A 27312-nucleotide genomic window follows, 5' to 3' on the forward strand; every position below is an offset into this window, starting at 1 on the left:
ATGCGGGAGGGTTGTTTTTTTAAGTCAGGGCTGACATTTTCCTGTTGCGGACTCATTGTTCTCCCCTTCCCCAATGTGAGAAAGAAGGAAGCCTGACCTCAGGGTGTGGCACACCCCCCGCCCCCCCACCAACTGGGGTGGCTGGTCGCATCCTACCGGCCCACTCCCTGGTCCCCAGCTCAGAGCCTTCAGCCCAAAGGGACCCGTCCTCTCTGAGCACACTGGACACCTGTCTGTCGAGCTCATCACATGGGCATGTTCTGCAGCTCCGTGCCTTGTTCCCCCCGCCCCCCGCGGGAGTCCAAAGCTTCTCTAGGGCTGGGCCTGTGTCCAGCTCCTGTGTGGCTCCAGCAGGGGAAGGCTCCCCGCACCCTGGTCAGTGGGTCCAGTCCAGGAGGTGGTGGCGGTATCCAAACCCGTCTCCAGGCCCTGCTGCCCCTTCTGTGGCTAGGGGCTTCCGGTGGGCATCCCCAGTTCTGCTCCTACCCCAGACCTGCCCCAGAGGTGACTGCAGGCGTGTGTTTCCAGAGCTTTCTGTTGATTACCTTTCGCCACTTCCTACTTTACCCTGAGGTTCAGTCTCTGAGGCTCTGTCTCCAATGGCAATTATCATAGCCTGAGATGCCAAGTAGGGCTCCTTTAACACCTGCGTCAGATGTCATTAAAAGGACCATACTGCCTCCCAGGCTGTTGGTTCCCATCAGCTCCCAGGCCCTGTGCACCCCCTTAAGACTCAGAGTCAGCACCCACACAGCCCATGCTGTGCGCCAGGCTGTGTCTCTGTATTTCGAATACAGATGTGTGTATGTGCACACGTGTGCCTCTCTCCATATACATCCCATACGGCAACCCTGTGGGGTAGGTATGGTTGTCATTAATCCCATTTTACAGAAGAGGAAATTGAGGCACAGAGAGGTTCGGTGCTTATCCAAGGTCACCATGCTAGTAAATGGCAGAACTGGAGTTGGAATCCGCAGAAAAGTAGCGTCCGTTTAAAAGGACGCGTGAAGATTCTTACCCTTCACGGTCTGCTCCAGAAGATGCATCCAGCCTGAGAGAGGACATGCCTTGGGGCATGGTGATAGAGGGCAATCTGGAGGAAAAAATTGCTTTATGCCCCAGTGTGATTTGTGTTGGTTTCAATTAAATCGGGAAGACTGGTGCGTGTTAGGCAGAGGCCTGCCTTCTGCCACCTGGGCAGCCCGGAGCCTTCTGTTCAGCGGTGCCTTTGCGGTGGTTTTAGGTCACAGACGTTCAGAACTGGAGCGCCTGCTTGACATGGCCAAGCTCGGCCCCTCAGCGTTCAGCTGTGGATGTGCCAAGCCTGGCTTTGGGCTTAGAGAGAAGATCTGGTGGCTGTGAGCCTTCCTTTGGCAGAGTGTCCGGGGGCAGGAGAGGGAGCATGTACTGGGGAGCCTTACAAATTCAAGGACTCTCCCACACCTCTTTTTCTTAACCTGCTCCTGCTTACCACTCAAACCCTCAGCCTCAACCTTACTGTTTTCAGGAAGCTCTTTTTTATGACTTTCTTCCAAAGTAGCCACTGCTGGAACTTCTAGGGAGGCTGCTGTCTGAACCGCATCAACCTTCAGCTTGCTTGTTCCTTGTCTCCGTGACTTTCCTCCCAGCCAGGACTCAAGCCCCGAGGTCGGGGGTCTCTGTCTTCAGTTTCTCCTGTGTTCTGTGGTCAGGGGCTCCGTGAGTGTTTCTCAATAGGAGAGGGACCCCCAAGAGGTGTGGAGCAAGAACCGTGGGGGGCTGTGGGGACAGACCAAGGGAACATGGTGTTAAGGGAGAGGCCCATCCTGTTCTTAACGACAAAATGAAAGAGGAAGATGGGGGCTTCCCAAGTGCCAAGGGGTTTCTGTTGAAGGTGAGGACACTGCATCCCAGATGGTGGACTCCCACTTCTTGGGTCTGAGGAGCGTTCTCCTTGGCTGGCTGGTGACCCTGGATGAGACAGAGACTGTGCAGTGTTCAAAACAGTGTGTACTCCCCCCAGAGCTATGGGCGGGCCCCAGAAGCTAACACGACGGACGCTGGAGGAACCGGGGCAGGGGGCACTAGAGAGTCTTTGTGGGGCTGGGGGTGGGCTCAGAGAAGAACCTGAGAGGAGGAGAGGTCTGTGCGTGCTTTGGCAGGCAAACCGCTAAGCGTGTGTGCGTGCGTCCGAGTGTGCACGCATGTGTCTTACTTACCCCGATCCGCCGGTACGCCCTCAGTGTGCATCACCACTTCGGCTGCTGGCACAGATGGCAAATCCTTCCCTTTCTACCATCTGTTCTCTGTACCTTCCACACCTTGGACTTGTTCAGACTCAGTCTGGAGAGGTCAGCACAGGGCACGGGAACAAGCCTGGCGAGCTTTCTGGCAGGCAGGGCTAAGCCCTTCCTTGTCAGTTCTGGGGTCAAGATCCTGGCCCCCTCAGCACCCAGCTGCGTGGCCTGGGGGGCAGGTCACTTCCCAGTTGGTCGCCTGGGATTTAGGGCTTCTATACTCACTGGCTTAGCTGAGAGCTGCAACTCCACAACGGGGGAGGTGGTGGGCTCCAACTCACGCTCCCCTGGTCTGCACACACAGTGCTTCTGGAGGGGGGGGGGGGCCCAGGCCCTGCTCTGCAGTCAGCCTGGGGGGAGACTGAGGCCCGAGAGCCATCTCCACACGAGCAGCTCCACGAAGTTGTCTGAGTCTCCAGAAGACTTCTGAGAGTCCAGAACTTGGTTGTGAAGGACGGAGAGATGGTTATTGTTTGAGGGATTGGGTTTGGTTCTGGTTCCTCTCCATGGAAACCAGGGCATGAGAGCTCAAGGGCTGCACGTGAGCTTACGGTCCAGGAGTTGCCGAGCTGCTAGTTCTGCTCGGCCGGCGGGGTCCCGTGAGGGGCTGCGGGGCACACGAGCCCGAGCCAGCAAACATCCGGGTGCTTTGGTACATCGTGACAGCCTCCAGGACTGGAGGTGAGTAAGGCCATGTGTCGCCCCTCCACTCCACACCCCAACAGCCTTGGTACCCGGTGGTATATTACAATGAAAGGAAATCTCAGACCGGAGTTTGCCAAACCCCCACAGACGATTTTATTTCATTTATTTGTTTATTTAAGATTTATTTATTTTTATTTAAATTCAATTAACATATAATGTATTGTTGGTTTCAGAGGTAGAGGTCAGTGATTCATCAGTCTTATATAATACCCAGTGCTCATTAATTACATCATGTGCCCTCCTTAATGCCCATCCCCCAGTTATCCCATCCCCCCACCACCCCCTCCCCTCCAGCAACCCTCAGTTTGTTCCCAATGATTAAGACTCTCTTACAGCTTGTCTCTCTCTCTGATCCCACAGACGATTTTAGACAGGTACAACCTATTCCTGTAGCTCAAAGGAAGTCTTGCGGCTGCCTTGGGCAGACTCGCTAGCTGATTTATTCAGAGGTGCTGGCGCCCCGTGCCATCCTTACCGAGCCAGCCTGAGCTAGCACGCACTTACCTTGAACACCACTCACTCCACCGAGAGAATAGAGCTCTGACCTTTCTTGAGCTGATTCACAAGTCTTCTGGTATAGATTTTAGTAAGGGTGTTGGATGTGCTGAATCGTCCTCTTTGTCATCTTGATTCCTAGCTGGGATATTCTAGAAGCTACCAAACTGTCCCCAACATATTGCAGAGTGCAAATAGATGCAGGAAGGCTGGCCTCAGGCTGTAGGAATGGGATCCCAAAGTGAAGTGCCACAACCATCAGCATCCCTGCTTCACCCAGTACGTCTCAGACGCCGTTTCCGATGGGTGGCTAAGCTAACACCATGCTAACACCATGCAGTGCCCTCTCTTCCGGGCTGCCGAGCTCCCGACTGAAATACATGTGCAGCCAAGAGCCGGGCACCGGGCCCAGGGAACCCTCTGGGTTCAGTGTCTCTGGCTTCCCCGTGCATAGATCCGGCAGCCCCAGGCTCGCTGCCGGGAATGCAGGGCTGGCACCGGCCACCTACAAAAGGAGGGAGATAAGGCTTTGCTGAGCAGCTGCTGTCGGTCTGCAGGTTTCCGCGAGTAGCGTGGCACACGGGCTTGGCGCCGTGGCCAGTATGGACGTGGGGCTGTGGGTGGTTAGGGCTGTCGCTGCATTCCTGCACTTGGCGCCTCATCACGGGACGAGGTTGGCATGCAGCGTCTGGCGTTTAGGCTTACGGCTGAAGGTGGCATGGGATTTGGCAAAGGGTATGTTCTGGATTCCTGGGATGCTCAGAAATCGAACCCAGGTCTGTTACCCATGACTGGGGTGGGGGGCACCCTCCTCGTCCTGTGTGACGTGTGTTTCTAGCCTTCTGTGGCTCTTACACAGCTGAGGTAATGCAGGGAACAGTTTGGGGTTTTCCTGCCACATTTCCCACGTTAATTGTAGTCTTTGAAGTCACTGCTGTGATTTGCTGTCATTTCCTTACCCCGCAGTGCATGACTCCATCAGAACACACTTGACACGAATCCGTGCTTGCACGTGGAGGGGCGTCAGCGCCTCCACCTCTGTGCATGAACCTCCACTTGCATTTCAGATTTTCTTTGGGACGGACCCCTAAAAGGGAACTTTCCAACTTCAAGAGTGAGTATATCCTCTTATTTTTAATTACGTAATACACAAACCTGTGCTACAGAGAAAAACCAGAAGATACAAATAAGCAAAAATAAATAAATAAAAGGGGGTTGGGGTTGTGACCCTATTAAACAGTGTGGAACAGAGCCAGGCTCTGGAGGGGATGCACCTGTGATTAAATCCTGGCATTGTCACTGCTGTGTTCGTAACCTTGGCAACTCAGCCTCGCTGAGCTACAATTTCCTTGTTGATTAAAAAAAAAAGGTATTATTTTACCCATTTACCTGTTGTGCAAGTTGAGATAGCATTTGTCAATACCCAGCACTAAAGTACACTCAAGAAATCAGTTCCAGGAGAGAGGCCAGGTACTAACATACAGATGTCGGGAAAGTCTGTTGGGAGTAGGGGGGCCCCATGAGGACTCTGGGATGCAAAACTGCAGGGTCGGTAATGTGCAGGCATGGGGTGCTGACGGGCCCGTGAGGACCCCGGGTGATAGCTTCGTGCAAGCCGGAGCGGCTGGAAGGATGGGTGGATGTGGTGCTTTGGCGTCTGCGGCCTCACTGACCCAGGGGGGACCGCCCGCCCTGGGTTAGCCGCTCCCTAGAGAGGGTGAATAGCTCACCTGGCAGCACGCCTTTCAGACGCAAAACAGCCCATCCGGAGCGCGCACGTCCTGACCTCCACTGCGGGGTAAGGAAATCACAGCAAATCACAGCAGTGACTTCAAAGACTGCAATTAACATGGGAAATGTGGCAGGAAAACCCCAAACTAAAACCCCAAACTGTTCCCTGAATTACCTCAGCTGTGTAAGAGCCACAGAAGGCTAGAAACACACGTCACAGGGGAGGAGGAAGAGGGGGCGCCCCCCCCCCCCCCCCCCAGGAATCCCATCATGGGCCTGGTTTCCTTTACTGCAGAATGTGGCTTTGTTCTACAGGTAGCATGGAGCTAGTGTTCTGATTTTTTGTTTTATTTTGTTTTTGCTTTGTCTTTTTTTGGTCTGGTGAGTGTGCTAAGGGCAATGCTCAGAAAGCAGTGTTTAGGGAGATTAATTAGGGAGAGGGAGGTGAGTCAGAGGGGATGTCTCACAGGCAGGATATTCCCAAGACCATAGATCGGGCCAACAGTGGTCTTTGGCTGTTACAAATGTCTTTGATCTACAGGGCCTCTCCCCTCTGGGGAGTAGGTGGGAAAGCTCCAAGCCTGAGGAGGAAGTAGGGACACAGGGTGCAGTGGAGATTTGGGGAGTGGAAATGATGCAGGTGAAAGCAATAACCATATTTGTGGTTGGGAGCTTGCAGGCTGGAGTGGGGTTGTCGATGCTCCTCGATCTCTGACGCATAATGCCAGGTACCTGACACATGGGCTCACTGGCTTTCAGAACTGCAGAAGGTCACTCACACCCCGTAAGCCATCTGCAGGCACTTGTCTCCAAGTGCAGACGGCCTTGGAACGCTTGGGATGGTGAAGCCCATTTCCCTGGCATCTCCAGCCTTTCCAAGCAAAACTAATTAGGCTTTTTCCTCCAGCTTATTTGTATACTTTGGAATAAAGAACAAAATAAAACAAGCCCAGCAAACCCAGCGAGCCCAGTTCCAGAACCAGCGGGAGAAAATGTTGTGATTGGCTGGGTCTCTGGCGGACCACTAGTCCCAGAGCCAGGGGGCCAGCTGCAGGGTGGTGGTGCTCCACTCATCACAAAATGGCACCAGCTTTTTGCTAAGCCATGAGTTTACACTAGCACGGCCCTCTGGTTCCAGAATTACCCTGTACATCCCAAGTTGCTGCTTATTTTTGTCCAAATGCTTGCTCGTCCTTTATCCCAACAGCAGCCCTGGGAGATGTGCAGAGTGAGTGTTTTCACTAAGATTAGTTTCTTGGAGGAAGACCTGAGATTCAGGGAAATGGTTTGGATCCAAGCTGTTGTCACAGAAGGTCTGTGTTTAGGTCCCAGAGGGCCTGGAGGTCCTTTGGTAACACGTTGCTCCTTCTACAGGCAAGAAAAGTGTTGTTCTAGGCGACTTTCTCATGTAGGCCTCAGCATTCCTGGTGCCCAGAGGGATCCTGGCCCCATGCCCAGTGCCTCTGATCCCTTCTCAGACCTCGGAATGGACCATGGGGTCACAGTGACCAGCCCGTACCCTCTGCGCAGAAAGGAACCTTAAGAAAGCCACAGACTTCCAGCCCTATTAGGAGTTACCCGAAGTCCCAAACTCTTAGTTGCCTTTGGGTTCATGAGCCTTGGAAGCCATGCAGCGTTCCTTTCTCCCCATGAAGCATCCTGCATCCCTCATCCACAGCTGTCACCCTTTCCCGAACCACAAATCTGCCAGCTAAATCCTGTCATAGGATCGAAGAACAGATTCTTTGAGGAAGATTCCTCCTCCGCCTGTAGACCGGCAACCATGAGTTGCTCACTGTCTTTCGAAGCAATTTCTCCACTGCTGAAAGGTTGAAGTCATTAGTAAGTTTAATAGTTAACATTGCAGGGTTCTGAAGTGAGGATCCTTTTTCTCCTTTTTTTTCTTTTTAAGATTTTTAAATATATATTTAAGTAATCTCCACACCCAACGTGGGGCTCGAACTCACAACCCCAAGATCAAGGGTCACACGCTCTTCCAACTGAGCCGGCCAGGAGGCCCCCCCCTCAATTTTCTCCTAATCCAAATTCTTCCCAACCAGCTTGCACACTCCCCAGGGAAGTGTGTGACAGTGATGTAGGGACGACATTAGGGTTCGACGCCGAAGAAAGAATTCTTGAGACGTCTTTGGTGCAAAAAGGTGATTTTATTAAAGCACGGGGACGGACCCATGGGCAGAAAGAGCTGCGCCGGGGTCATGAGGAGTGGCCCATTATATACTTTCAAGTTGGGAGGGGGTTAGGGACAGTGTAAGTCTCTAAGGAATTTTGGAAGCAAGGCTTCCAGGACCTTGAGAGGGCTAGCTATTGTTGGGAAAAGGTCATTTATTACAGTCTAATAAAACCTTTGTCAAGAGACCCTTCAGGTGTATATTGGTGGGCCATATGCTTGGGGGATGATGGCCAACACGTATCTTGGGGAGTTTAGAGATAAAGGAAATTTCTAAAGGAATTCTTACACGTTAAAGTAGACTTACAGGATCCTGGGGGTCGGGCTAAGGTTGCTTTTTGCCCTTAGCAAAGTATTAACATGGAGGCAGTTGAGTCCCTAGAGGAATGTCACTCCGCCTATTTCAAGGACTTGTCAGTGGGCTGTAGGTCGTAACAAATTTAATAATTTCTCTCCTGCCTTTGTTTCCCACATCAAAGGCTACCCAGGATTCGTTTTAATCAGGTATGGTAAGACACGCAGACACCAAAATAACTGTCGCGAAGCAAGAAGTTCACCATACTCACAGATCCCTAGAAACAGGGGGCTCAGCATGCCAGGCGGGACCAGGCGGAAAAGCACGGGGCTGGGTCAGGGGGCGCAAGGTGTGGGAGGAGGCTGTAGGCAAGGGCCTTTACTGTGGTTGCTGCTGGACGGCATGGGTGAGGCAGGGCAAGTGGGTTTGGGATTGGCGGGTTTGAACCATTTCTCGGGCGCTGGGAGCGGCGGCCGGGAGGTGATGGATGAGCGCAGGGGGAGGAGGTCAGGGCGTGCGCGCTCCGGATGGGCTGCTTTGCGTCTGAAAGGCGTGCTCCCAGGTGAGCTATTCACCCTCTCTAGGGAGTGGCTAACCCGGGGCGGGCGGTCCCGCCTGGGTCAGCGAGGCCGCAGAGGTCAAAGCATCAGAACTACGGAAAAGAAGACGTGGTTAATCCAGGGAGGGCCCGTGTTGCCTTCCAGATGCTCAGGTTGTGTGCGCAGGGTGGAGGGCCCGGGTTTCCGATGGGAAGTTCCCCAGCAGAGCCTTTGGGAAGGGCCTCCGCCAGGATTCTCACCGGAGAGAAAACTGCGTTCTCTGTTTTGCAAGGGCAGGGCTCCCCAGGGAGTCCGGGTGGCTGCAGCCGCCGCCGCGCTGTGTCCTCTGAAGCCAACAGGCCTTGGCCTGTGTCGATGGGGACCGAGCAGGGCCTATGCTGGCCTCAGGACCTCGGGCCCAGAGGCCACCGGCTGCTGCATCATCGGCCTCGCCTGTCTTCATTTGTCCTGCTGCCTGTCTTTTTAAGAGACCCGGCTCAGCCCTCCCTCCTGCTCACTTGCCTGTGTAGTACGGAGTTGCCTCCCCAGCAGCCCCTGGCGCAGGTGGTAATGACAGTTGGCGGCAGGCCCGTCACGGAGGGGATCTGCCCGCGCTCTGCCTGCGTGTTGAGCAGCACACCCGCTCTAGCCAACAAGACTGTCGCCGGCGCTGTCTCGGGCCAGCTCATGCTGTCTGCCGTCCGCTCGGTGCGCCGCTCGGGGGACTGGGAACCCGCCCAGCCCCGGTCCCCATCTGTTGCAGACGTGCAGCGGCGGCAGCAGCTCGGGGAGCGGCCGAACCCTAGAACTCGCCTGTGCTGAGGGGGCTGGGAAACCCCTTCTCTCATGGGCCTCGGGTGTAGGCAGCAGGATTTGTCAGAGCTGGGAGCGCTGTGTTTGCAGCACCAGCAGCCTGTGGGCCAGCGTCCTGCAGCCGGGCACCTGCCGTCCGCAGCCGCGGGAGGAGACCTCCAGGACCACTTGGGGCTGAGTAAGCTGACCCCCCGGAGCCGGATTCCCGAGTGCGTGGTGACAGTGCTTTTCCGTGTGTGCGGCTTTCCCCCCTTAGGATGCTTTTGTCTCCTCTCTTTGCCAGACTGAGGCTGAATTGTCGCTTTGTTCTGCGGGGGCTCTTATTAAATTAAACACCCCCAGGTGGAACTCGGCGTTCTTACCCTACCTTGGAGCTATATGTTTTCTCCTTACATAACTTTTCCTCGGGATTTAAAGAGGATAGTAGTGAAGGTGGTATGTGTGCGGGGGCGTGTTCGTCACTGTTCCCTCTCTGTCTTCTGTCCCTCCTCCCCCACCCGGCTCGCTGCCCAGGAGCTGGAGCTGCCCGCTCCTGAGTGCGGCTCTCCACCCCACCTTCCCACCTTGGCTTACAGTTCCCCGCTGATGCCTTAGCAGAGCTGACATCCTCTGCTTTTCTTCTCCCACTTCCCGAGTCATCACTTATTAAATTTGTCCAGAGCAGAAAAGCTCAGGGATGATGTGGGAGCCTGTGGACACCACCTGTGTTGTCCCTTGGAAGGCTCATGACCACGTAGTCGACTGGCCTCCTGCCCGATGAGGGTGAGCTCTAGAAGGCATACTTGTTGCTTTTTAACTTACGGAGAATACATTGAAGAAACAGAAACTGGGAGGGAGCGGGCAGGAAGGGAAAAGGGGAAGATGGGAGAGGTGCTCACCCAGGACTGAGCCAAGGCTTGTCTGTTCTCTGGGTGGGAGGAGATGGGTGGGGGCTGAGAACCCGAGTCTCCAGGGCAGCAAGTAGCTTTGCCACTGGGAAGGGCTGGAATCGGAGGCCGTAGGTGCTCTCGCCTCGGCCTCCACTGACACGGAGGCTTGCTGCTCCCAGCAAGCTGCTGAGTTTTTTTGTTTCCCTCCCCCTACAGCCCCCTCCATAAGCCAGGGGCAGCATTAGTTGTGTGTGACCGAAATTCAGCTCAGAGTATATGATTGGTACTTGAGTCCTGCTGATTGGGGGGGACTCAGCGGGGGTGGGGGCAGGAAAATAGAAGAATGAGGCTTGATTCTGTGCTTCTGGACTTAACAATCTAGGGGGGAGAGAACAGAATACTAGATCAAGACTTGGGGAACAGTAGAGAATCAAGCACGGGATGGCGGCAAACACCAAGTGCTGAAGGCATGGGGCTGGTGGTCTGGGGGCGGCTGGGAGGGGGCAGCATGGAGGGGCTGGGGATAGGGGGATGCGGGCTTATGTCTGAGTGCAGGGGAGACCCCAAAACATAAATGGAGGGCCTTTCAGGTGCTGTCAGGTGTGGCTAGGTGAGAGAAGTGTGGGGGCAGATGGGAGGGACGCAAGTGGTCAGCCAGGAAGCTTCCTAGGGAAGTGATGAACAGATTGCAGCGAGATTGGACCAGTGCCCGTGGGCCTGTCCGCCTCTCGGCCACACTGACAGCTAACTCCGAGAACAGCCCAGCTCACTTCCTGACCCGAGAGGAGAGTAGTGCAGCCTCTCACCTGTCCTCTGCTTCTGTAGTTTGCACGGGAACTTCCGAGGGCTGGAAAAATCTTAGGTGGGGTTTTTTGTTTGTTTTTGGTTGATTGTTTTAGCCCAAAGTGAGGCCTAGGAGTCAGGTGTTGACTCCTTTTTATGCAAGAGAACACTGAATGTAACATTCATTCAGCAGGGGTCATTGAAAAATCTAGCCTTCTTGTCTCACCTACAGTCACAGGATTGAACTGGGAAGAGAAACTGGGTGCCCCGAGGCCCAGTCTGGACTTCACGATGAGGCAGGCGTGGGAGGAGGAAGGCGAATAGATTGAGGATGGCTGGGTGGATGTCCCCCCTCATCATGGACTTCTCCTGAGCTCTGGTCCCCAGGCCAGTATTAAGGTCAACCCTTTACTGAGACAGGCTCTTGAGTGCTGTGTGTCAGGCAGCAGCCATCCAAGATGAGCATGATGCTCGGTCTTGACCTCATCTGTCAATGGTACTGGACAGCCGGGGATCCCGGAAAATGGACATTCTAATTTTGCATCCTGATCTCAGCTCAGCTGTTAACTAATAGAATCCTTCTTGGATTTTTCCAACCTCTTCACTGTTCTCTTTCGAACCATATAGTTTTTTCTTCCTTTAAAAGTGTTGCAGTCTGGCCGCCCACAGGATGCCCACATCGAAAAGTCTTGGCCCGTACCTTCTAGCAAACCCCCTTAGTATTCCCTCGTACGCAGCCTGTGGACTAAGATGCGTTCATGCCTATATTTTCTGTTCTGTGCGTTATTTTGTATTGTGTTCAGTTAGTTCTTGTAGGTGGATTCATTCAATTGATAATTCCCTATGGTCAGTTAGGGTTTTCATTTCTTAAAGGGATTTGTCTCCATATCACCTGCTATTAGCCCTTTGTGCTTTGGTAAATATTTATTGACTTTGTATTAGGTACCAGGTGCCACAGATGGCATTTTAATGGGTGTTAATTATTATCTTCGTTCTCATGATGACCCTGGGGGGTTGCCTCATTTTACACAGGAGGAAATTGAGGCTCTGTGAACTTGAACTATTTGCAGAGATTACACAGCCAGTATCTGACACACTAGGGTTCAGATTCTGGTCCTCTGACTCCGAAGCTGCTGCCCCCACTCCCCGCCTCCTCCCCTGCCCCCCGCACTGCACTCTTTAAGCACATGGCGAACTTCCAACAGTGAAAATGTGTGTCTTAGCCGCCATCAGGCCATGGCGACCACGCAGGACCTACAAGGCCCTGCACTTCCCCAGCGCTGAGGCTCTGAGGCCTTGCCATTCTACCGCCGGGGGTGGACAGCATGAATCCATGGATTTTCTGTGTCTCTGGTAAACCTTTCCTCTGCCTAGACAAACTTCTCTTCCACGAGCCTGACTCAAGGCTGTAGAGTCCTGAAAGAGGTTAATGACGGAGTACAGAGCTCTGATCTCAATGACTGAAATTGGGGGTTTTGAGAAGGGTGTAATCATAAGCACCTGATGCACAAGAACCCGGCAAAGTTGCCTCCTCACACCCAGAACCCTCGGCACTAGACTTGGGAGTCGGCCTTGACCTCGAGCCTGTGTCCTGCTCTTCACCAGCTGGGGACCGTGGGCCAATTATTTCACCTTTCTGAGCCCAGTTTTTCTTCTGAAACTGGAGATGACCATAAGACCTCACAGGATTGGGGGGAAGACCCATGGACAAGGGCTAGTTCCCTGCCTGCAACAGCCGCGCAATCAGTAGCCGGCCTCTTCCTGTCGGTGAGTGGTCAGTTGTGACGTGCCCTCGCTGAGCCCCGCGGAATTCCTCCCAAAGCAGGGCCTTGAAGCGATCTGGTTTTCCGATAGAGTTCTCCGGGTCTTACCACTTCGATTACTCACCAGGAAATCAAGGCCGGAGGGCTGTGGGTTCTGTTGGGTTCCTGTAGTTCCGTCGCTGCTGCAGGCAAGCTAGTGAATTGCCCACCTGTCCTTGGAGCTGGTCAAGCCCGCTCCGCCCCTCCCGCCCCACCTGCCGCATGTGGACACAGCTGTCTGCCGGCCCCGGGTGGTTCCCCTTCCACTGCAGGGTCCTGAAGGTCACAGGGGCATGTTTGCACTGTCTTCCTCGAATCATACATTGCTTCCTTGATTTCTTTTGGCATCTTTCACCCTAAGATAGAGCAATAAGGGGAAGTAGGGAGAAAGGAAAAGAAAACAAAACCAGACTGGGGTTCTTGTTTTGATTTTGCTTTGCGAGTGAGGTATGTGGTGGCATTTTATTGCTTCGTGTCTGCTTTTAAGGGAGTCGGCCATCTGCCTGGTAATAATGGCTTCATCTCGTTAGTCATCCGTGAGTTAGAGACGCGCTGTACAGATTCCCGTGAATAAGAGAACAGACACTTGGCGAGTCGGAGCAGAGCCAGCCCTCCAGCATGCAGTTACCCCACTGCCATGTTGGGGGGCTGACAACATGATGGATTCCAGGCGGCCCGAGGAGGGTAGAACAGAGGCTGTGGAGTTGGGGCTCCACATTCTCTCCCAAGCTGGTCTACCTTTTCTTTTTGGTTCAGGACTGCTGTGGTTTGAGACCCCGAGGACAGGGTTTTGCTGCTTCTTGCAGAGAGAACCAGATACAGAAGCAGGAGCTAAGGAACACCAAGACGAGCACCACGCCTCAGAAAACTCTACAGGGCTTTTTCTTTCCTCATAACCCAAACAGCTCCTGTATTTGACCTTAAATGCAGACATTCTCCTTGCTTTGTGAGCTCCATTGACTGAGTCACATTCATAGTCACATTTTCATGGCTGGAAGTAAACTTGGGGCTGACACTTGTGGGCATTTGGGATTTTGGAGACTTCCAGGGTGGAAGGCTGAGCTGGGAGGGACTGTGTTCAGGAAAATGTCGTGAGGAGACAGGCGGAACGTTACCTTCACGTAGTGACGGGACAGCACAGAATCCTCCCCTTAACCGGGAGCAATAGGCAGAATCTCCCGTGAGCCATGTCAGGCGTGGGACTCTCTCCAGAAGGAAAAAAGACGGCAGAACACAAGGTGCGAAAAGACGCCTTCCTGGAGAGAGGGCATCTGGCCCTGGGCCTTGCCACCACTACTCTGCCCCTGCCCTCCCTCTGGGGCTGGTGGAGGTAGAGGTCCTGGCGCTTCCCACAAACCATGGCCATCTAAAGTCAGATGCTCCCCACCCCATGCTCCTTATCAAAGCTTTGAAATGTGTGAAGACACTTTTAGAAATATTTTCACCAGTAAGGATCAGAAGGGTGGGGGCGCCTGGGTGGCTCAGTTGGTTGAGCGTCCGACTCTTGATTTCAGCTCAGGTCATGATCTCAGGGTCATGGGATCGAGCCCCATGTTAGGCTCCACACTGGGCTCAGAACCTGCTTGAGATTCTCTCTCTCTCTCTCTCTCTCTCTCTCTCTCTCTCTGCCCCTCCCCTGGCTTGCGCTCGCTCCCTCTAAATAAATAAATAAATACATACATACATACATAAATACATAAAATCTTAAAAAAAAAAAAGGATGAGAAGGGTGATTTCTGCTTATCCAAAAAGTCAAGTTAACTATAACTGTGATCCTTCAAGCACCATCACTAGCACTTCCTCCTGCCCTACACAGCTGTGACAGGGAGCAGGTAATTCTGCAAAGGTGAGTTTTCTGGATAACGGGACCTCCTCACAATAAGGAGTCTCTGCCAGGCTCTGAAGACAGATGAGCTTTCCTATTTCAGAGTCAAGACTGAGCCAACAGGGAATCTGGATATGTCCTTGGAGGGGTGTCTGCATTTTAGTAGAGAGCAGGAATATTATGCTTTTAAGGCCTGGCAGACAAAGATGAAAGGGAAACTTCCAGCGCCCAGACGCTGGGGTGGGAGGGCCTGGCACGGCGCCCACACGGACCCCTCGACCACATGGGTTCTGACTTCTGACACAAGCGCCGAGGGCTTCTTGATGACCCTGCAGCTGATGCTGTGCCGAGTTGGGGCTGGGTGGGAGGGGGCTGGACTGGGCCAGGGATTCGTCCATGTGAACAGATTTTCCACTCAGAATCCCAGAGCCCTTTATCCCCTGGTGGGATTCGCCCTTCATGTTAGGCCAAGACCCAAGCCAGGCGCTTACCCAGAACCAGCCAGGCCTGGCTCAGAGCTCGCTGCAGTCATCTGTCACCACCCACTCGCTCTGAGTCATCCCACACTTATCTGCTCAAATCACAGAGCATAGAAATGTGTTTATCAGTTGGTCTTCCAACACAAACTCCAGGGGGACACTTGGAAAGAAGTGTGGGTCTTGGGGGACGAGGGGAGGGACGTGCTCCATCCGGCCTGTGGTGGGGCCAGGGGCTCTGAGTACCCTGCTCAGGGACCTGGGGACCCCTCTCCTCTAGGCCCCTTGGGATAGTGTCAGGATGCCCCTCCAGGCCTTGTTAGTGGCCACATGGCAGCTTTCCCCAGAATGACTTGCTCCTTCTCCTGGCTGCATAGAAAGAGGGCACTGGGCCATGCCGCCATATACAAAATTTGTTTTTCCTCTTCCTTCCCAGATCCCTACTTTGTAGATGAGAACTATTCCCCCACCAGACGCACACATATACACAACTGCCTCCGCTGTCTCCTAAATGGGGAGGAAAGACTTCTGCCAGTGGACCAGAGCCCTAAGTGTTTCTCATAGGGTGGCCTTGGGGGCTTGTTAAAGTGTGCATTCCTGGGTCCCACCCCAGCCTACCAAATGGGGTCCTCAGGAATCTGTACTTAGAGTGGATTGAGTTGGAGTCAGCATCATCCCTCCTGCTCCTTTATCTAAAAAGAAAATTCTAGGGGCACCTGGTGGTGCAGTCGGTTAAGTGTCTGCCTTTGGCTCAGGTCATGATCTCAGGGTCCTGGGGTCGAGCCCCGTGTCGGGCTCTGCACTCAGCAGGAAGTCTGCTTGTCCCTCTGCCTCTCTCCCTATTCACGCTCTTTCTCTCAAATAAATACAATCTTAAAAAAAAGAAAATGCTAGACCTTCTTGCTCAAGGTCCAACTAGACACTGAGTCTAACAGTTTCCCCCCCCCAAGTCAGCTTTCTCTCGTTTCATTCGTGGAGATAGATAAGGAAAACATTATGCAGTTGCAAAAAAAAAAATCCAAAGAGTACTTTTCAATAATCCAAATGCCTCGGGACTCTGGTTAATCCAGAGTTCTGAGAGCTAGCAGCAATGTCTTATTTGGAATGTTAACTGTCAAAAAAAATTAGAGATCTATAAATGCACTTAACAATGAAACAAACCTGACATCACCCAGTCTCTGATACTTTTAGGTCCTCGGTAATGATGCCACTTGGACAGAATCTGGTGTGCCAGTGGGTAAGGATGTCGGCTTGAGATAAGCTAGCTGTGATCGACATTCTTCATCACATTTAAACATCCCCCGCGTTCTTGGTGCTCCGTGATCCCTGCACTTCCTATTTGGCTGGAGGGATGGGGTAGTTAACAGGTGGTGGGGAATGGTGGCCTCAGCCCGTGAGCTCCTCTGGGCATCCCCTTCTCCACCCTGAAGGCCTTCATAGGGTCCCCACTCCAGTGCTCCCCAAACTGGCCTTATCCAAACACTTTTTCTGTCTGAACGAACCTCTCTCCTCCACCCGAATTTCTGTCTTTTCCTTCCTAGGCCGTCAGGGTCCTTTTCTGAGATTAACTAAACCAGTAATCCCTCAATTCAGAGAAGGGGTTCATTTCATGGGTTATCTCTGTGGTTATTTAAATTTTGCCTTGATCCAAATAAAGGGCCTCAGGATAGGAAATTTAAGCACACATGTAGGATTGTGACTCCTCACGCTATTGGGGTTTTACCCTTGGGAGAAATTGGGTTTTTGGTGTCCCACACATCTCTCCTCCTAGATCTGTAGCAACTGTGCGTCTGAACTGGGTTCCGGAAGATGAAATGCCAGACTTTCAGATCCCAGGAAGGGGAAGGAGGGACAAATGTGTCCTATCTGATAGGTGTAACCAGGTACTTTGTCACCAGGAGGGCAATTGAAACCAGAGCATTTTGCTGAAAATAGAGTATAACCATCACCCACACCGCACAGCTGCTTCCTGAAAATTCTACTCCCACTGCATGAAAAAGCACATTCAATATTCCAGGATTAATAATGTAGACATCTTCCCCGTGTTCTGTAGACTGTACGTTTTTCTTTTTTCTCTCCTAAGGTACGGGGATGGGTGGTGGCTGATGGGTCACTTCAGGCTCGGATTTCTTGACCTATAGTTTACATACAATAACATTCACCAATTTTAAGTGTGCAGTTAGATTGTGATAAATGTGCACGGGTATGCAACCGCCACACGACAGAGATCATTTCCATCACCCCGTAGGTCCCTTGGGCCCCTTTGCTGTCTGTCTCCTCCCCCAGCCCCTATCCTGAGACTGAGGAGGGGTGTGTGGCTTATCCGTGAATGCCCAGTTCCACACACACAAGGCTACCCGACCCATGTTTAAATGAATAAATACATCAGTAGCTCTTACGTATTTTAAAAATCCTCCCAAGCCTCCTCTGCTTTCTCCCATTCATCCTACATTTTGAAAGACTGTCTGATAAGCACTTGCTAATAAGTAGTTTCTGCATTTAGTCATTCCTGATACCAGCCCCCTGATCAGCCTTAGACCATCAGCATTACTGGAGCTGATGAAATGAGAGGTGAAAGCAGGGGTTGGCTGTCCTCACTGCCCGCGTGGTCATGGGCATGTGTGCATTTCCTTTCCACCTCCTGAAAGACCGAAAGACATGGCAGGAGCGTCCCACCCCAGACTAGAAGCCCCCAGCCTACATCACCCCCCACCTTTCTCAATAATAACAGCATTCTGCTCTTATATAATGACATCTTGCCTGTAAAACGAGGGAAGTATCTTAAGGTAATAGGTAGCATTTTCCTGTAATCTCTTTGTATGTTAGCTCCAGTTATGTATTTACATATTTATATATGTTAACTCATCATCTGATAGGAACTCCTATGAGTCCCATTTTATGGATGAGAAAACTAAGGCGCAGAGAAACTAACTTCCACAAGATTGCATTGTTTTCTGGTCATCTGTTGCTGTATCACAAGCCACCCAAAACTTAGAAATATGGTTGGGGATCATCGCAGATCCAGGGGTGGCCTGGCTCGCAGCAGGCCCAGTCCCCGCATAGCGTTCCGCCTGCGATCTCGGCCAGACAGCAGCTGAGAACGGAGCGCTCTCAAGGTTTCCTCACCCTGCGACAGGTGCCTGGGCTGGTTGACGGCTGGTTCTCGGTACGGCCCTGCCCCTTGGCTAGCGTGGGCTTCCCCGTGGCAGGGTGGTCTCCAGGCAGTGGGATTTTTAACAGCTGGTTTCCCCCAGGGCAGATTCCAGGAGATCCAAGGATAAGCCACCAGCTTCCTCTCTCGTGATCCTCCCGCTGCATTTCTGTTGATCTCAACAGCCCAAACTCAAGGGGGGGAAGGAGGGACTTGGTGGGAGCGGCTGGCTTGCGTGTGCTCGGAGCCGTAAACTACCACACAGCCAACGCGCTGACTGCATGCAGCCCCCTCCCCAGCAGCCCGCTAACTTGAACCCTGGCGTCAGGAGCTTCACATCACTGCTGGTCCGATAGACACACCATAAAACATGCTTCCTGGGGCACTGGTTCTATTCTATTAACAACAGCAACAAAGCCGGTTGGGACTGCACTGATGTCGGGACCCTTGTCGTACCTGCAAGTGGAGAAAGCCTGTCCCACAGCTTACAACTCAAGTACTGAGTCTGCCGGATGGCACGCCAGAGAGTAAATTAAACAGGTGAAGTGTAGGTGACACAGATGCCATTTCTCACTGGTCTGAAGTCGGACAGCGTAGACAATCTATGGGTGAGGCTATGAGGGAGCAGAGTCTCCTCCCCCATGGTGAGGAGAGCAGAATGGCACAGTCCTAAGGAAGACACGTGGCAGTATTGTCCAGAAATCATAAATCCATGGCCCTTTGAGCCACAGTCACACTTCTGGGAACATATCCTAGAAAGATGAAGAATGCGCAAAGTTCTCACAACACCCTTGTCCTGATGGCCAAAGATTGGAGACTCGGACTGCCACAGGGGCTGGTGCAACTAGAATGTTCCATCCAAAGGAGTGTGCGCCGGATACCAGAAAAATCTCTCTGTGCCAATAGTGAACGTGTCCTGGATAAGCAAGGTGTGGGGCAGAATGTATGCATAACAGGGATCCCTAGTATTAGAAAATGTGCTCGTGCATAAAGAAGCCCTAGTGGGATGTGCAACTAAAGGTGGTTCCTTTGGGGGCACAACCTGGACGGGGCCAAGAGTGGGACTCCAACTTTTCCATTCTGCGTCGTTTTGTTTTTACTTCTGAATCCCATGAATTTAGCTCTTACCCACACACATGCAAAAATTAGGGGAATCGCAGAGCTGTGGCCCTCAGAGGGCTCACAAGCTCTACAGAGATAAAATTTATAAATAAACAGACAATGCTTGAGTGGTTTAAATTCTTAAAACTCTTCAACTCAAAACTCTTTAAATTCTTAAGTGAGTCTCCAAAACTCTTGAAATGCGTGAGTTAGAGAAGGGTTCCAACGGGACTCGTTAGGAAAGGCATCACGAATCTGTGGGACTTGAGCTAGTTCTTGGAGGACGAGTAGGTCCTCTTACCAGTGGGTAAGAGAAAGAGGGGGGTTAGTCCAAACGGGGGGTGTGCTGTCAGCTCGTACGCCTCAAACCGTCGTGTAGGGGGAGTCACGTGTCGGCGAAAGATGGCCAAGCTCTGGCTAGTTGAGCAAAGGTTGGCGTGAGCCCCAGCGTGGCCGAGGGAGACAGGTAGAGCACCCTATGCTGTGAGGAGACAACTTACTGGATTAGAATTTCTCAGCTCGTCTTTAGAGAGATGTGATTTCCCATTTTGCTCCAGACTGTGTTTGCAGCATACCTTGGATCTAGACAATGGGAACGAATTATAAAGGCTCTTCAGTTACCTGAAACTGGCCTAGAAATTCCGTGACTGTTGAACAAATGTCAAGCCCAAAATAAAATTGTAATGCATAAAAAAAGAACATTCTTTGTGTGTCATAACCTTAACTGACGCGCTGAATGTCAGGCCAGGGGTGTGGCGACTTCGCCCTCAGGCAGGAGGGACCCTACGGGTTTCAGCCAGCAAGGCTCCTGTTCAGCATGATTCCATTCTCCAAGCTGGGCGTGCAGAGGGAGGTGGCCCTGGGGCCCCCTGGGTGCAGAGGGCAGAGAGATACGTGGTCCAGAGGCTCCCAGGACACACTGGTAGTGACCACAAGTGAAAACTAGGGGCTGGCCTGGCTAAGGGACAGACAGTCCCACGGGGTCCTCTGGCTCTAGGAATATCCCCACAGGACCCGGTCCAGAATCCTCTGTGCTTTTTCAGCAAGAGATAAAGGTTCCAAAGCACTGAAGCAGGGAGTAGATGAGAAATGCAGAGGACATGCTGAGGGACGTGTTTCTTCCTAGCCCGATCCTGGCCCACAGGGAGGCACGCGTGGCCTGGGGACACATGCTATACACGGGGACATCTCAGTGATCAGATCCTCCTAAGAGATGATGGCTTTTAACCCAATTCTTAGGATGTGAGAAGCAGGCTTTTTTTCTTCCTTGAAAAAGCAAAGCCACAAACAACCCCTGTGTTTTGTACCTGACTCCCTGCGGCGGCAGCAGCTGATCTAGAAGTTTCTGCTGTTCTGGTGACTTTGGCCTCACGTCCAGCATTTTTCTTCCCTCCCCTACTTATATAACGAGCCCCTCCAGAACAGAATGGGTTTGTTGGCAGCAAAAAACAAAAAAACAAAAAACCTAGCAAATTCCTTGTTTGGATTCGCTAGCACCATGGTTTGTGGCTTTGAGTCCCCGACCAGGAACCATGAGTTTCTCTGTGCCCACTCAGTCTCCAGCCTGGCACTGGGATTTGTCCACCCACGCCACACATTCTGAGGCTGCCTGGTGACTCCGGCTAGCACCTGCTTCTATCTGGAGCGTGAAGGCCCGAACCCCACCACTGGGTCCCCACTGGCCAGCTTGGCCTGAAAGAGGGGACCTGGGCTCTCAGAACTTCCTGGCCCTCATGCTGCCTGACCCCACTGGTCACCGTATCTCCTCATTTATCTTTTCTGCCTGGAGCCTTAGACTAGATCCTCTCTGCTCAGGACCTGCTCCCCTGCATTCTGGAAGGCCTCAGAGCCGTGGACATGGGGGGAAGTGACCACGCACCAGCTCCTGTCCCCAAGTGGAGTGATGCATGGGCCTCTGAGAGGAGCTAGGCTGCAGGCTCCCTTCTGTCTCCTGGTGCTAACGGCCAGGGCGGATGCCGAGCCCAGTGGGATGGGTGACTGGTTGGCCCTTGGCACTGAACTCAGCTCTGGCCCTTTGTTGCTCTTGCTTTTTTTCTTTCATTAATAGACCTTCTTTTGCGCAGTTCTAGATTTGCAGAACAATTGTACAGAAAGTACACAGAGTTCCCACATACAGCCTTCCCCTCCCCGCCAGTATCCCTTAGTATCAACAACTTGCATTCTGAGGTACATTTGTTAGAGTTGATGAGCCTTTATTAATACATTATTATTAACTGAAGCCCAGAGTTGACGTTGGGTTCGCTCTTGGTGTGGTACATTCTGTGGGTTTGGACGCACAGATAGTGACACGTATTTACCATTTCAGTGTCAGACAGAGTAGTGGGCCCTAAGAATGCCTGCTCCCCTCCCCCCACGCCACGGTGGCTCTGACTTACTGCTGTTCGTCCTGGTGCCTCTGGAGCTGGACCCCGTGCTGGGTGGGGCAGCAAAACCCAGCCGTGTAGACAGGAGTCCTCTCGTCACAGGGCTGGGGAAAGGGATGGCCTGGAACAGAATTGGGGGGGTTTGGAGGATCTCTAGGGTTTGAGCCTGACCACCTCCTATCTCAAGTGAGGGGACTGAGGGCCAGACACGGGAAGTGGGTTTCCAATTGACAGGGTGGGGTGGAGCAGAAGTCTGTACCCAGAGCTATCACGGAAGGGGCATAGGCCCAATTCAGCTGCTTTTTTAACAACAGGAGCTAAATTAGTAAACAGGACCAAAAAGTAAATTTTAAAAAGAGCCAGTCATTTGGCCATTTTGAGCGTCATTAACTTACCCTGGGGGCAACTTGGGGCCAGGATGGGGTCCCTGGAAGCCTCCGTGGTCACGAGCTCTGTAGGAGGGCTCTGTTGTACCCGAGAACTCTGATCTCCCATGCGGAGCTGCCCGGCGTGAGCCACACATGGCCCTCAGCAGGCCCGGCCCTGGAAGGAAGGGGAAGCGGCCAGACACCATCTCCTGGCCCGCTGGTCTCCATGTACCACTCTGGCGGGCAGCACCTGGGGCCCCTCTGTGCAGAGCACCCACCAGCTTTCCGTCAGCGGGACACTGAGGTTCCTGTTGTTCCAGTAAGTTCTTGGAGCAGCTGCTCACCCTGATGGCCTCCTCCACATAGAAGTGGAGGATTCCAGGAAGTAACACGTTCACACAAAGCTGTTGAATGACAAAGAAGGGCAATTTGGAACCAGAGCTTTGTCGCTGGAGGAAAGATGTGAAAATGCCAACAAACCTCCATCGGAGGATGGCCTGACCATGACTGACATTTACTGTGCGCCCAGGACAGCCAGGCCCACGTGAGGGGCTCGCACTGGGCTGTGACTCTGTAAGGTCATTTTGTTGTCCTCTTATGTAATAGAAACATAAGCTAGAAAGTCAAAATCAGCTAAAAAGAGCATCGCGCAACAGAGAACCCAGCTAGAAGTTGCAATACCAGGATTTGGTTCATGACTGTGCCGCGTGGCTTTGAGCAACTCGGTCTGATCTCTCTAGACATCCATTACTCCACTTGGGATGGAAGGGGATTGATTGATTTGGAAGATTTTTTTTTTTTTTTAAGATTTTATTTAAGAGAGAGCGCACACACGGCAGGGGGGAGGGGCAGAGGGAGAAGCAGGCTCCCCACTGAGTAGGGAGCCTGATGTGGGACTCGAACCCAGGACCCTGGGGTCATGACCTGAGCTGAAGGCAGACGCTTAACCGAGTGAGCCACCCAGGTGCCCCAGATTTGGAAGATTTCTGAGACCTTTTCCAACTGTCATATATTGTGACTGCATTATTTCCCTGGGCGTAGGTGTCAGGAGACCAGGGGGTCTGCCGCAGGTTTGGGCCAGGTGGGCACAGGTGCTGACAGATAGCACTCTGCAGGGGTGGGTGGTTGTCCCAAGGGCGTAACTGCTGTTCTGGGTCCAGTGGTGGCCAGGGCTGCTGGGGTTGGTGGAAGCCACACTGCCCATGCTGGGTCAGAGCAGCAGTGTCCACGGCTCACGGGGCCACGGGAGGGACGCAGGGGTTCGGATGAAAGGGAGGCAGGGAAGGAATTGCCCACCTCCCATGACAGTAAAGAGAGGTCGTGCTCTGTCTCTTTACTCTGTGCATATTTCTGGGCACAAAATTCTAGGAGAGGTCAGAAGGCTCCGGCCAGGACAGAGGAAGACAGATGGTGCTCATCCTTCTCCTCTCTCATGACGTCTCGAGGGACAAAGAGTCAGCTCCTCTCTGAAATCTACCTGTACCTGCTTCAAAGCTCTTTTTTTTTTTTTTTTTTAAGATTTTATTTATTTATTTGACAGAGACAGACACAGTGAGAGAGGGAACACAAGCAGTGGGAGAGGGAGAAGCAGGCTTCCCGCTGAGCAGGGAGCCCGATGTGGGGCTTGATCCCAGGACCCTGGGGTCATGACCCGAGCTGTGCACAACTGTTCAGGCTCTTTTGTCCACAGTGCAGTAAGACATGCATTATTCTATGTCCGTCTGTGTGTATAATCAAAAATTTGATGAAACATTGAAAGGCATCCTTCTTTTGTTCTAATTCGTATTTTCATGGTCGTGTGATCCACTAAATCAATGCGATGGTCCACCGATGGGTTTGGACTATTCGTTAGAAAACTGTGGCCAGATGCTTCTGGAGCAGCCAGTTCACCCAGGGGTGAACAAAGAAAAGCACCTCTCTTCATTATGCTTAGTGCAGAAAGCCTTTGAATTCTTTCTGTGTCCTTGGTGTTTGCTGCTTACTCTGAATGTCTTGTACTTTTCAGCGTGTGACGTGTTGGCCCAGAGCAGGTGGGTGGCACAGCAAGAGGGGATGAAGGAGGAATCCTCCTTTCCTGCAGAAAGCGGGAAGAACCTTTTGATACATGGTGTTACAAATAGGGACATTTGATATTCTGGAAATTGTGAGCTAGAAACCTTTGTGGCTATCAGCTCAGCTCCTGGGCCGAGCCCCAGAGCCACACTGGCTAGGTGGTTGGGAGCAGAAATGAGGTCTCTGAGCTTGCACAAGACTCTCCTGCAGAGCGGAGGGTATGTCTCAGAGCCAGCCAGCAGCGCCATGACCTTATAAAAATGTTCCCTGGGTGCCCAGTGGTATTCTAATTCGCAGTGTCCCTCCTGCAGTTTGCCTTCAAGCATAGACCCAAACCGTCTGCTTTTCCCTGGGGTGCCAGGGCTGTCTGCGGGGCACTAGGCTGGGGGCGGGGGCGGTGTCCTCGGGGCTGACGCAGGGCCATTCGGGTCTGTGGGACAGACCCAGCAGCACCTCCACTTTCCCTCGTGGTTGGTGTTTTTCCTCATGAAGGGGACATTAAAGTGGGGGAGCCCCCCTGACCAGGGTCACCCAGTTGGCCAGGCAGTGCGTGGCACCCGCAAAGGGTTCAACCTCAAGGTCACCACAGTCTTGGTTGGTGGTTTGGCATTTTATTTGTGAGTAGATAAACCCTCTCCAGAAACCCAGGCCTGGTCTTTTCAAGCCCTATCGTAAGATCTGTCTTAGCAAACTAGTAAAATGTCAGAGCTGAAAACAGCCCTGGAAATTACGGGCTATTGCCCTTCTCGCAGATGGCTGGCGTACTCAGTCTGTCCTTGCCTTCAGAAGGCCCGAGCAATCCAAGATAGCCCCGGCGCGTCACTCCCTTACCCTCAGATCTCCGTGTGTAGCACACCGAGCCGTCATCAGTCCCCGATAGCGCAGTACGAAGGAGCTTATTAGCACCTTTTCCGGTATCAGTTTTGTTTCTCGGAAAGACAAACTCTCCTTTCAGTCCTGCTGTGTACCTGGCCCAGTGGCGGCACGAGTCGCTCAGGTAAACCAGGTGAGGTCCTTGCTGTCCGCCGACCGCTGGTGTCGGAGAGGAGCAGGGCTCTCAGACACACTACAGCGTGAGCAGGTGCCGGCGGAAACCCGTCACCCAGCCAGGGACAGAAGAGTGGCTGCTTCCACTTCGCAGGTGAGGCTTAAGGAGGTGAGGCTATAACGTGATCGCAGGACTCTCCTAAATCTGCTGCTCTCCTTTATGTGTGGCAAAGGTTCTTCCAGGACTGTAAAAATAGGCCTACTTGGGCTGTGTCCTGGTTTTTCCTAAATCTGCTGGGATGGACAACCTATCCTATCCGTCTTTATCCTCTCATCCAGCTACTTCCTTCGGGGATTTCGTGTGGCCCTTGGCAAAGTGAAGGCTCAGCTAAGTGTACAGAGACCCCCTCCGACCGACTGGGCCCCACTCTCCTTCCCAGGGGTGGCCAAGAGCCTCTCCACCGCTGCCCCTGCTGCCTGGACCCTCACCCACGGCCGGCGCCTCCTCGTGAGGAGGTATGGGACTCTGGACCGGTCATGGCTCTCCGGGAAAACAAGATGAGCCTCCCCCATCTGTGACGTCTCCTTCCTCATCACCTGGCTTGGGCTGGAGATACCACCTGTGGAGATATGGATTGTTCTGGATTGAGGCAGCAGCCAGCAATCCAGGTCACCCTGGTAGCCCGGGGGGGAATGGCTGCCCTAGACCCGAGCCTTGCTCCTCACTGTCTCCTGGGCCTTCCCAGCCCCTTGCCTCCCTCCTCACCGCCGACCTGAGCTGACTCAGACCCCTGGAGCCTCCACCCAACCTGCCCTCCCACTCCCTTCTTCCAGGAGGAACTGGGTTGGGAGAAGACAAGAAACAGGGTTGATTCTGGTTCCTGATCCTCAGTGGTTCGCAGGGGCTGGACCTCAACCTGGTCTGGAGCATGTGCCTTTAAGGGGTCACTCCAGGGGCCTGAGTGAGGAGGGGATTGGGAGGGGGCCCCGGGCATGCGGACTGGGGGCCCTCAGGCCTTCCCGAGCACAAGTCCCTGGAGGCACCGTCCCCTCTGCACAGCGTCCTCGGCTGTAAGGCCGGGAGCCCGTGGGGACCTTCCAGTTTCTGTTGAGCTCTAGTCAAGCTGCGTACAAGGCAGGCAAGGCTCAGCTTCCTTTTAACAAGAGGACAGCAGGGGCAGCCCGCCCTTGGTAACCCCCTTTACAACAGCTCACCCCAGTTATCAATCAACCTGTTTCTCAGCGTGGGGACGGGGTAAAAGCTGCTCTCTAATTATAAGGAGGAGCAGCTAGTGTCTTTGTTTTTTTTTTTTAAGATTTTATTTATTTGTTTGAGAGAGAGCATGAGCGGGGGGAGGGGCAGAGGGAGAAGCAGACTCGCTGCGGAGCAGGGAGCCCGATGCGGGGCTTGAGCCCCAGGACCCTGGGACCGTGACCCGAGCCGAAGGCAGATGCTTCACTGACAGCCGCCCAGGCGCCCTGCAGCTAGTGTCTTTACAGAACACTTGCAACTGGATTTCAGGCCTCAGTTGAGCAGGGCCTGACAGACCACCTGGGCTTCCCAGGTGGACAGTTGACCTGGGATTCGGGGGGGTGTCCTGGTGACGTCCTATGTCCTCTTCAGTCTTGACTGGGTAAGGCCAGGTATGTCCCTGGCCAGTGGCTCTCACAATCCCAATACTGCACGATACCTGTGATCCAACCTCACTTTATGGATTGAACACCCGAGACTCCCGGAGGCTAGAACGATCTGCTGCGTTCGACAGCTGAGGGGGAATGGAGGCCTCTTGACCACCCCAGTCGAGGGGTTCTGTTGAGAAAAGACTCTACTGTGTGATGCTGCTGTCGAGCTAGCGAAGCCACTGGGTGGGAACTGGCAAGAGCAGCAGGACCGAGTACTACCTCAGCACCAAGACCAAGTACTTCCTCAGCACCAGGATGGAGTATTTCTTTAGTGCCAGGATCGAGTGCTTCCTCAGCGCCAGGACCGAGTACTTCCTCAGCACCAGGAGGGAGTGCTTCCTCAGCTCCAGGACAGAGTACTTCCTCAGCTCCAGGACCGAGTTCTTCCTCAGGGCCAGGGCCAAGTACTTCCTCAGGGCCAGGGCCGAGTACTTCCTTAGGGCCAGGACAGAGTACTTCCTCAGTGCCAGGATGGAGTACTTCCTCAGCTCCAGGGCTGAGTACTTCCTCAAGGCCAGGGCCGAGTACTTCCTCAGGGCCAGGACAGAGTACTTCCTCAGTGCCAGGATGGAGTACTTCCTCAGTGCCGGGGCCGAGTACTTCCTCAGGGCCAGGGCTGACGGAGTACTTCCTCAGTGCCAGGGCCGAATACTTCCTCAGGGCCAGGACCGAGTACTTCTTCAGTGCCAGGATGGAGTACTTCCTCCATGCCAGGGCCGAGTACTTCCTCAGGGCCAGGACCGAGTACTTCCTCAGTGCCAGGGCCGAGTACTTCCTCAGGGCCAGGAC

General features: G+C 53.2%; 1 protein-coding gene across 6 annotated transcripts in view; it reads left to right on the forward strand.

The window, feature by feature from the left end:
- The window catches only part of PRKAG2 (protein kinase AMP-activated non-catalytic subunit gamma 2), a 252372-nt gene that overhangs the window by 39802 nt on the left and 185258 nt on the right, over positions 1 to 27312 (forward strand). The window contains exon 1 of one of the 6 annotated variants that reach the window (XM_032394365.1): positions 8364 to 9804. The exons of 3 other annotated variants lie outside the window; for them this stretch is intronic. In XM_032394365.1, the coding sequence (XP_032250256.1) occupies positions 9799 to 9804 (6 nt within the window). In that variant the 5' untranslated portion in view covers positions 8364 to 9798. Of the gene's footprint in view, positions 1 to 8363; positions 9805 to 27312 lie in introns of those variants that run through there. 2 more of the 6 variants (XM_032394366.1, XM_032394367.1) reach the window with 2 other exon arrangements.

The sequence above is a fragment of the Phoca vitulina genome, unplaced genomic scaffold (genome assembly GCF_004348235.1).
Source record: "Phoca vitulina isolate PV1807 unplaced genomic scaffold, GSC_HSeal_1.0 scaffold80, whole genome shotgun sequence".
Classification (NCBI taxonomy): domain Eukaryota; kingdom Metazoa; phylum Chordata; class Mammalia; order Carnivora; family Phocidae; genus Phoca; species Phoca vitulina.